General features: G+C 39.2%; 1 protein-coding gene across 4 annotated transcripts; it reads right to left on the minus strand.

Moving 5' to 3' along the window:
- Positions 1-2,548: 2,548 nt before the first annotated feature.
- LOC139147214 (monocarboxylate transporter 12-like) lies at positions 2,549-10,854 on the minus strand. 4 transcript variants are annotated; one of them, XM_070718217.1, is made up of 5 exons: positions 10,018-10,507; positions 9,190-9,434; positions 6,986-7,129; positions 5,419-6,393; positions 2,549-3,931 (listed from the first exon to the last, which is right to left on the minus strand). In XM_070718217.1, exons 2-5 carry the CDS (start codon positions 9,386-9,388, stop codon positions 3,783-3,785), a joined length of 1,467 nt encoding a protein of 488 aa, XP_070574318.1. In that variant the 5' UTR covers positions 9,389-9,434; positions 10,018-10,507; the 3' UTR covers positions 2,549-3,782. The 4 variants fall into 4 exon arrangements, with proteins under 4 accessions (XP_070574318.1, XP_070574319.1, XP_070574320.1 ...); XM_070718218.1 differs by having other exon boundaries at positions 5,419-6,384; positions 10,018-10,504; XM_070718219.1 differs by lacking the exons at positions 9,190-9,434; positions 10,018-10,507 and adding an exon at positions 10,596-10,854.
- Between the last annotated feature and the right edge of the window lie 205 nt (positions 10,855-11,059).

Genomic DNA, 11,059 nt, shown 5'->3' on the forward strand with positions numbered 1-11,059 from the left:
TACGCTTTTTCTTTGCAGGGATCGTAAGAATTCCATCGGTTATCTACCCACTTCTGAGGACTACTACATTAAAACGTGAGGCCTATAAGTTGCATTGAGGGAACTCGAACTCTGTATTCCCTTTCCTCGTACAACTTCTCCGAAGCATACTAGCCTGCCATTCGACTACCTAACAGTCTCACCTTTCCCCGCGGATTTAACTTGATAAGATTCGCGGGCTTCTCCTTCGATGAGTGTAGCTTCTCCATGGAAACCATTTCATTCCCGTAGCCTTGCAGACCCTTCTCCTCAAGCGTGATCATAACTCGCCAACATGGTCCACTTCCAGAACCCCAGATCAGAAAGATTTCAGACGCCATCTTCTTGCTATGTTGTATTGCTCGCCTAAATAACGTCTGCAGGCAATGAGGAGATGACCGTACTATATATGCTGGAACGGTATCCACAAATGGACATTTTCGCGCCCCCACTAGACCTGCTTCACAAAGGTCATAGCAGTCATGGGTGTTAGGGTGGCGGTCCGAAGATTCAGGCGTTGTCTTTGGGACATTGTACTTTGTGACCGTTAGGGTCAACGTGTTGAGGCCATTGTTTGTAGACAATGGTTAAGTGATCAAGGGTTGCAATGAAAGTGTAGAACAGTAAAGCAAGAGGCGAGGAGAGCGCTGTGTTAGTAACTAATATTATACACGTGCATCGGAAATATCAATATGACATCAAAACATGTTTAATAATAATAATGCATGAACGGACAATAAAAAAACCAACACATCCATCATGATCTATGATCCCTCGCAATGCCCCTTGTGATCGGGCTTGACTATGCCCGATCAAGATGAAGTGACTGCCTTATACCAGAGATTCCTTATAGTTTGATGTATCCTGTCTCATCACATGATTGTTACTTCACGTTTGTAGCACCAGCGGCAAACCATGGGATGTTGCCACTATTCCGTCAGTCACTGTCCCACAGTGGATTAAAATTATACAAATGAAAGAATGGGAAGGTCTCACTTAAGTGCAAGAACTGTACTTTCGCTGTCGCTCATAACGTTCGTAAATCATGATAATTTACGAAACATAATTCCAGCACGATCGGAGATTTACGAACGATTTTTCTCATTTTGAACGATGAGTTTCAATTAAAATTATAAATTCTTGGGAATACTCTGTCATATCTCGTCTCTCAAAAACTATCCTGCCCCTGTCGTCGGCCGAAGTTCTTGGGCATGCCACTGTCATGTCAGGTGATAGCTTTGGAGTTTGACCAGAGCTAAAATGAGCATGCACTAAAACGTTTCAAGATCACCGGTCATACACTCTGATACTGGTGCCCTTTGTAATATAGTTGTTTCGAGACACCCAAGCTTTCACAGGGCGGCAATTGGAAGATTCAGGCGTTGCCTTTGGGACATTGTACGTTGTGACCATTAGGGCCAACCCGTGAGGCCATAAGGTATTGTAGATAATTGATACAGTGATCAAAGGTTGCGATGAAAGTGTAGCACAGTAAACGAGGTGGCCGTTGCGTTGGTAGGTAATATAATACACGTGTCATCGGAAATATCAATATGACATCAAAACATGTTTAATCATGCTAATGATCGAAAACGGAGAATAAAAATAAAACCAAAATATCCATTATCGACCGATCGCAATGTCCCTTGTGGCCGGGCTTGACTATACCCAATTAAAATGAAGTGACTACCTTATACCAGAGATTCCATATAGTTTGATGTAGTCCTACATGATTGTTGCTTCACGTTTTTAGCACCAGCGGCAAAGCATGAGATGTTCCTACTATGCTCTCAGTCACGATCCCACAGTGGATTGAAATTATACTGATGAAAGAATGGTAGTGAAAGAACTGTGCTTTCGCTGTTGCCCGTACGTTCGCAAATACAACAAAAATGAAAATTAACGAAAAAAACAATGAAAGCACGATCGGAGATTTATAAACGGTTTTGTTACTTTTGAACAATGATTTTCATTCAAGACTGAATTCTGGGGAAATACTCTGTCATATCTCGTCTCTCAAAAACTATCCTGCCCCTGTCGTCGGCCGAAGTTATTGGACAGGCGACTGTAATGTCAGGTGATAGCTTTGGAGTTTGACCAGAGCTAAAATGAGCATGCGCGAGAAGGTTTCAAGATTCTCGGTCTTGTGATACTTGTGTACTTCGTTGCGGTACTTTCTAGACACCAGACTACTCACATGCTGTAATTTCACCAATTTCAGTTTCGTATTTGCGCATTTAAATTTGGAGTCAAAACGGAGACAAAATTTGTGCTGAATGATCTGTCAGTGATCGTCTTACAAGTGTTTCAGAGCTGAACACGCACGACATAATGACTATAGAGCGCTATATAGGCACCGCCTATGAGGGACATGCCTATTTTAAGGTCACAGAGCTTTCGGAATATGTAGTATGTAAAAAAGGAGAGATATTTGCTGGCATCTAAAAGTTGTTCAAGCACTGATAGTATTAATGAGCACTTAATGTGATCAATGACTGACTACGCAGAGATTGTTATAGTTTGTGTTACTTTTTATTTTAAATGTTCCATGTTAAAAATTGATTAAATAACATTCAACAGGTGGTTTACCAAACCGGCGCACTTTTATAAAAAAAATATGAGAAATGAAAACCCGCGTTGCTGCATCGTTTTTGTAACTTAGCGATCTACCTGTAGGTTGAGAAACAAACCTTTTATATTATAGAAATAACGGACGTCGCGCTGACCATTAACGTTTATTTGTGGGCAAGGGCGAGAGGAAAGCCAAAAATTAACGGGCGAGGCTTGCCGAGCCCGTTAATTTGGCTTTCCTCGAGCCCGCGCCCATAAATAAACGTTAATGGTCAGAGCGGAGTCTGTTATTTCCATTATATTATCAGCGAACCCAAGAAAACCGTCAAAATTTGCGAAAATTTCCAGAGGGAACGACAACTGGGCCCCAGAAACTGAGCAACACGCGACGAACTGTCACGCGCGCTGTAAAAAAAATGGCAAATTCGGAGATGTTTTCTGAAAAAAGTATCTCAACTTGACCTACAAGTGCTCCATTTTATTTTATGATTGATTATGATTTACGTTTGAGCTGTAAAGTTACGATATTTTGAGTTGTTAATCTTATTATTCATATTCACGGGCATCTAAACAAACCATTTACTGTGTATTTGTGGTCAGTCACGTGGTTCAGCTCGACCAATCAAAATGCGACGAGCATGGTAATATAATTTGGGTTTACTGCTGTTTACTACTGTCCACCGAATCTACCACAAGCTTCAGGAATATATGGTTATAGGAATATAGTCAGATCTATAGCTACACTCCATTGTTAAACGGCCGGGAAAGCTTGTGGTAGATTTGGTGGTTAGTAGTAAACATCAACACAAAATTTGACAGTTTTCGACACGGATTCTCTCAGCTTAATTCTTCATACACGCAGTTATAAATCTGAATGATCCTTTCCGGATTACTTTCACTCATAAGATACATAAACTGTTGGAAGTTGGGATTTTTATCCTTTTCAGGTAAATAACGTTTTCTCGGTATGTCATATAAAAGACACACTTAATAAAAAGTGGTATTCGTCTTCCACATGACCATTAGTACAAAGCCTACACAATCTCACTGTTATTTCTGAGTGGATAACTTTGAACATTGTTTATTCCTTCAGTTTTAAAATTATTCACATCAGACCTAATCAGTTTAGTATTTATTGCAACGTGGTTGAGTACCTTCATCATCGAATAAGCCGTTCGTTTTGTACGTCCTCGTCATGTGACATTTGTTTCAGCGCGTTTTTTCCTTTCAGTCCGGCGTTGTCTTATTGCTACGGTCACACAAATGATGGAACAAATAGCGAAGCATGCATCAGTCAAAATCAATGGAGCTCTTGAATCACTGGTAATCTCCAAGAGGTATCCTGTTAAGATAGAAAGGGAATGATTTGCTGTGATGTACTTTAATTTCGCCGATGGCGCTTACTACGTGTTCTAAATTTAACAGGGAATGATTCATCTACAATTGTTGGTCGATCTTGCTATATCTTAAAGTACTAACAGTGACCGCCATCAAATGATTTGAGAGTCGCTAAGCCTTTCTTGTTAGGCCTTAGAGACATATGAACTAAACCCGTTTGCATCATTTCGTGCTTCAGTTTCAAACTATGGTTATCTGTAACATCACTGACTGCACTCAGTCAGATATATCAATCTTCGGCTTCGTCCTGCCCAGAAAGGTGAGCACAACTGACTTTCAAGGAAAGCAACAAATACCGCTTTTGATGAAATGTTGAGAGATGTATACCTACTTACTTACAAGATTATATGGTTTAACTTGGGAAGTTATTATAATGAATCCCTTGAGTACATCCGAAATACGGCTGATAGTTTCGAGAGTGGGACATTAGTGCATGCTTTAAATATAGATTTTATGATAAACAGTTTCCTCTTTATTTACAAAACAACACCTAAAAAGATTTTATTTTAAATTTCTTAATTTGATAACGCTGCTATTTACTACAGCATAACATGTACAGATTTGTACGACATTTTACATCTAAAGGGAGGCACGTCTACACTAGTTCTAAGACAGCTTACGTTAGTTTTATTGGTTAAATTAGAGGAAGGGATGGGAGATTAAAGTTAGATATCTTCTGAGAGTAATCAAGCACTTTAGATGAGCAACTTTCTTTTAGAATCACATATCTTTCCTAGCAACTGATTTTGGAAAACATCAGACAAATTTGGCGTTGCCCGGCATTTCAGACCTTTTCTCTAAACGACATCTAGAACTCCAAACATGGTGCAATCTAGAACTTCAAAAATGATGCACTAAATTATTCACGAGGCATTGTAAGGAGATTGAAATATTCAGTTTTTTGTGGTAGTCACCATGATCTCAATCCGCACTCCACTAAATCTTTCGGTCTACGTTCAGAGAAAGATGGAAACTTAAAACTTTGCTATGACCTTGGTGATCAAAAGTGGGACATGTAGTTATTTGCAGTAAAATCAAAATATTTTCCAACTTGACCCAAGGAACCTATACAACAGTGTTTAACATTGTTGTCAACATATCGGATAATCTTGAAAATCATGGGAATGCTAAAGCATTTGGGTTTCATTCGATGTGTTACGAGCGGCACCGTGATTTTACGTAAAATCACGTTAGAGATCACATCCAATGGCCATTTCCAAATGAGCTCGATATACTCTGAACAATTTAATTTTATAAATTATTTTATCATTTATAAAACCACTTGTCCCAACTTGAACAAGTATGTAATAGAAATCTCAATTTATCGAAATCGTGATATATATTTGGTTTTATACTTATACTACAGTTGGTTACATACAAGAAAAGTCGAAAAAACTGCCTTCGACTATACTGTATCAAAGCAAACTATACCTGCTAGTGGAATCATCAGGCAGCCAGAGTCGAGAAGGGCAAATTGAAGTCCAATCGCCCTCGGAAGGTGGGAAGTCCTGACCAGTTTCTTGGTGCATACAACGTATACAGTCGTGATCACACCCTGGGAGAATCCTAAAACTGCACAAGCGGCTATCATGGTGTTATAGTTGGAAGTGAAAGTGTACGTAAAGTTGAACACGGTACTTAAGATAACCATGCATGAAAGCAGGTCCAATGGAGCAATGTATCCACGATCGATAAAGTAGCCGTGGAGAAGTCGACCAATTACAGAAAAGCTGCCAAAGTACGTCATCAACAAAGCAGCGTCTATGCGGGAAATTCCCATGGCAACTGCGTGTACTACTATCCACATAGGGTTTGAGAGAACAGACACGCCGTAGAATGGTACACTAGATAAAAGCAAGGAAAACTGGCTGTATTGAGCGAAAAGGTCAAATCCCCACAAACGTTTAATTACCGAACATGGTCGATAATATTTTTTGTTTTCTGAAGGCGTGTCATCTGATTTATTAAGCGAATCCAGACTTTGTTTATACTCCCCCTCAGATATATTGTCGTCATTGCCTTGCTGCGCCGTATTACCTCTTCCTATTTCGGGAACATCCTTTACATTGACTGCAGTATCGTGTTTCGAAGACACTCTGACAAGTTTCCAATCGCTATCGTCTCTGAAATGTTGTGTGTTGACTCCCAATCTTGGCCTCATGGTGATTGGTCTCATTATGACAGCGGAGACGAAAAGGTTTGCAGAGAATCCGGTCAAAACGATAAACGTTCCGCGCCATCCATATGCGCTGATCATAATCTCAACCAGAGGTGGCAAAGCCATAACGCCAACGCAACCACCTAATGCCGCAAGGCCATTGGCGAAAGCATGTCGATCGGTGAAATATTGTGCCACCACTGTAAAGCCGCTGACGTAGACGCAATTTAATCCAACACCTGTGAAGACTTTGTGTAAGTGTTCTGTATTCGTTTAACAAAATCAAATCTCAAAATCATCAAGTGTATAAGCATTTACTCGGTCAACAAAATACCGCTTTCTTTGCGGATAACTTTGAACATTGTACAGTCCTTCATTTTTAAAATTATTCAACTCAGACTGTTGTATTATTCAGTCTGGTGACGTCAACATTTTTTGAAGGGTCGGTCTTGGCTTAAATGGAAACCGTCGTCGGAACTGTGCCTGTGCGAGTTTCTTGTCTACAAACAATGTATTTCGTGCACAATATCTAGATGCACCTCATCATCATAGCTGCAACATTTAAATGATACGATGTAGATTATGAAAGACATGTTTTAACTTTCATCAATCACCATCGTAGCTTGGATACAGTGCTTACATTGGTCTCATACGACCTTTGAGCGCAGTTTCGACGACAGTATCCCTTTGAATTCCTTAACAGTAGTAGACAAGACTATTAATTTATGTTCATCATATCGTCAACTTTTCATACGAAATTGCATGATTTAGTTACAAATAATGTTACATTAGGGGATATGAAGTTACACTTTCTTCTGTCTGAAACATTACCATACTTACCACTGATTAACCCGAAACTTATAAATAGATAAATGATACTATCTGCGAAACATGTTGCGCCCATTGAAACTGTAGAAATCAACGCCCCTACTAATGTCACTCTTCGGCCTCCATACCTAGAGACAAGATATCCAATGACCGGGCCTGAAAGACAAAGTCAATCTCTATTCATAAACTGCAACGGACAAAGATTCTGTTCAGAGTCCATGTCAGAGAACGGTATTTATTTTGAATTTTAAAGGCCGATTCATCAAAAAAAAGAATCACCACGTTTTTCTTGATTTAGTCATGTATTTCTCATGCTTATGAGAGTTATCAACTTTATCTATATTCTGAGCACTTTTGGTTACCATTGCTCAGGATGATATTATACAGAAAGTGTTTTTTAAAGTTTAAGAGGAAAAAATTGCGTTTTTGTAGCTATCACTTTTCTGTTTTTATCCTTTACATGATGATTTTGACTTCGATGACTTTTAAGACCCGTTAGAAAACCACGAAAGAAATGGACTCTCATCTACCTTTCATGTAATGTCCCAATCAGAAATCACAGGGTCGTAGGTATTTTCACCTTTTTTAAAGTTTTTACTCCAACGAAAAAATACGAAACCTTTCTCAAATGATTGGTATTTTTGTTTTATATTGAAGCTAGAATCGCAAGCGTGTACTTCTTTAGTTTCATTATTTTTGTTTGTCATCACCCAACATAGAACTGGTTAAATATAGATAACAATTTAATTTTGTTTAAAAATAGAATAAATTGATTTCAGATGTTTGTCAGTGCTCTCACTATGAAAGCTTTTTAGTCTTTTTATTGTCACGTCATAGTAGCTGGATAGTTGATGACATGATGTGTTCCAAAGATAGATTGATGTTGAAGTAAAGTAATCTCACTCCGAATAAGTTTACGCTATTGCCTCTGTCAGTTGTGTTCTTCTGTTTCTATGCGTTTAGGTTGCAACGGGCGATGATCAAAAATCCGTTGTGATAGAGGTTATTCCCTTCCAACTTTTCGATTTTTACACAACCTTATTACTATGTAGAGATCTATTGTTACGCAACCTTATTAGTATGTAGAGATCTATTGTTACGTATAGTAAGTTATGACAAACTGCGAGCTTATATGTTATGCGTCAAAAGGCTGTTCACTTGTGATTTTTACCTACCCAGCAGAAATTGTTCACAAGGCCACATATATTATTTCATTGGAATGGCAGGCTGTCCTTCTGATCACTGTCTGATCACGCACAATATCTACATATATGCAGGGGATGTTAATTAAGACCTTTCGCAGGCTATACCCTGATCGGAGACCGCGAACTTTGTAATAATGTCCCGACATCACTGAAATTGTCAACGCGTGTGGTTAGAACTACATTTCGATTTTGACCCAAAATTATTTCACAGTGACCTTTCAATATTTTGGTTATTATTTACGTTACATTTAATGAAAATTCATAAACCATAGAAACATTTGCGCAAAAGAAATGCAATTCTTTTCATAGAGCCGATATAATATGTACACGATCGATGTAAGTTTCCGAAAGCGATGGGGTAAAACATGTCTGCCATATTACACGTGAAATTCTGGCAGGCCGAGAAATTCAGAGAAAGAAACCGTAAAGAACGTTTTTAACATGCTAACTTATACAAAAAATACAAATATGAAATGTCACCACAATTTGAACAAATCTGACAGAGGCCAATCCTAGGATCATGCATACCAATTTTCAATGAAAAAGGAGATTTTTTGACCAAAAACGGGAAAAATTGTCCCCAAATACACTTCCAAAAATTTCACTAACAATTTCAACAAATCTAACTAGAGTTACCTTAAGATGCTGCATACTTGTTTCAATTAAATCTGGCCTGTGGTTACAGAGTTTTAGCATTTTGCACGATTTCCTCTTATTTACCTTATTTGCATATTTTTGACACTGACATGTTCATTTGAACAAATTCACATCTCCGCTCCTGGGTGCACCTGTACACCAAATACTAAGACGGTAGGTGTTTGGAATTTTTGATGTTGACGGACGTACATCCGCACTTACACACTTACATACATGCAACATACAGAAGCCACCGACTTGCCATATAAGCTCTCTTTGGTATATATACATATACCAAATGTGAGCTAAAAGTGTCTCGCACATTAAGCCACATTTAATATTTTAATTTCCTACTGTTGCTACAAAACTTCTTACCGGAAAACACTCCCGTTAAAACTGTCATCGTGAAAACCCAAGTGACCACTGGTGCGCTTTCTTTAAAATGTCTAATGAATTCTAACACCAGGATACCCCTGCTTCCTTCCAAGCCAACAAAGAAAAACTGAGTGTAGAAAACACCGGTGACGATGAACCACCTCCAATGGCCAAGTTGTTGTTCACGTGGAAAGGTCATGATGGCGTGTCTAAAGACACCTGATATTTACTCGAAATCGAAAGAACTGAAATATAATGAGGTGGAGAGAAAACTGTGACAAAGAATAGCTAGACATTAGCATATAATATTGTTTGAAAGCAGTCACAGGTAACAGTATTTCATTGTGATTCAAGTACACTCATGGCGTAATGGCCATTTTACATGTATTTGTTCTCACCACACTGCCGATCATCACAATCACGTTCATACTGAGGTACTTGGTGAAGTAATCCAGTTTTTCCAAGGTTGGCTGTAGCAGATAAATGATTCTATGCATACGCAATCTAGGAAACCATTGGTATAGTTGCTTTCTTTTCACAATTATTCCGAACATTTTGTACAGTTTTTGTTCTTCCAATGTTAAGCTTTACCCCTGTACATGCATATTACTATGGACCTCAGACAACTTGTAATATTCAGTTATCCGACAACGAATGAATTACTATTTTCAAGGACAACAGTAAAGTATCCACTCAACAAACGCCTTTTATAAGAGCAACCGACTACCAATGAAGGGGATCATAGTGATCAAACGTTTAGTTGCTCGAATTGCAGCAGATTGATCTTTGTTGAAAGCAATATAATGTATAAGGGACTCTTTGACTCACCGGTCAAACCGTCGAGAGGACGAAGGAAAAATAGGCCATGTGCACACACGGTTCAGTATAACACAGTTGGATGTCAGGTACAGCAGGTAATACGATACATCGAGAACAATAGAATTTTGCGTTCGCTAAAAAAGCCGTACGGAACGCCCGTTCCGTAACACGTACGGTTTCAAGGCGCCCCATTCCCCGCGGCTGTATCTGCGCGTCCACTGTAGAACGGTTTCAAAGGGACACATTGACGAGTGCCAGAACAAGTCTCGCGCTTTCTGTACAGTACATCCGTGTGCAGTGCACTGACTCCAAAACTTGCAGAAGCGCGTACGAGATAGCGTTCCACACTGGGCGATAACAAATGTAAAATTGTACGATACGAGACAGGTTACGATAACGTTTACATACAGGTGAGAAGTATACCAAAAACAAATGGTGACAATAGAGCTGTCAACGAACTAGAGTAGAGAATGGGCTTCGATCTTTGCTAGCATTTTCAATGACTTCAATAGAAAATAAGACAATGTTTGGAAGAATAAATATAAAAATAAAATCTAACCACATGAAAGAAAATAGATATAGATCACCTTTTTTTTCGTCAGCAGGTCACAGTCGTTAGGGGTCGTTAGGGGTCACCCCAACACCTGTCGTCCACAGAAGCAAAACTAGGTCGCGATAGCACAAGATTTGCGATTTAGACAGTAATATAGCTGCGGTTAGTGGGAAACCTAATTCCAGCGAATTTCACCATTTATCCCTTCTAATATATATATACTTTGCCACATACTTGCACGCGCCGACGCGTCCCGACGACTTAAACGCGACTACGACGAGAAGAGAAGGTGAATTATATTACCGTGCCCTGCCCGTCGCATTTTGATTGGTCGAGCTGAACCAAGTGACTGACCACAAATACACATTATATTACCATGCCCTGCCCGTCGCATTTTGATTGGTCGAGCTGAACCAAGTGACTGATCACAAATACACATTATATTACCATGCCCTGCCTGTCGCATTTTGATTGGTCGAGCTGAACCAAGTGACTGAC

This window comes from Ptychodera flava, chromosome 13 (genome assembly GCF_041260155.1).
Source record: "Ptychodera flava strain L36383 chromosome 13, AS_Pfla_20210202, whole genome shotgun sequence".
Classification (NCBI taxonomy): Eukaryota; Metazoa; Hemichordata; class Enteropneusta; family Ptychoderidae; genus Ptychodera; species Ptychodera flava.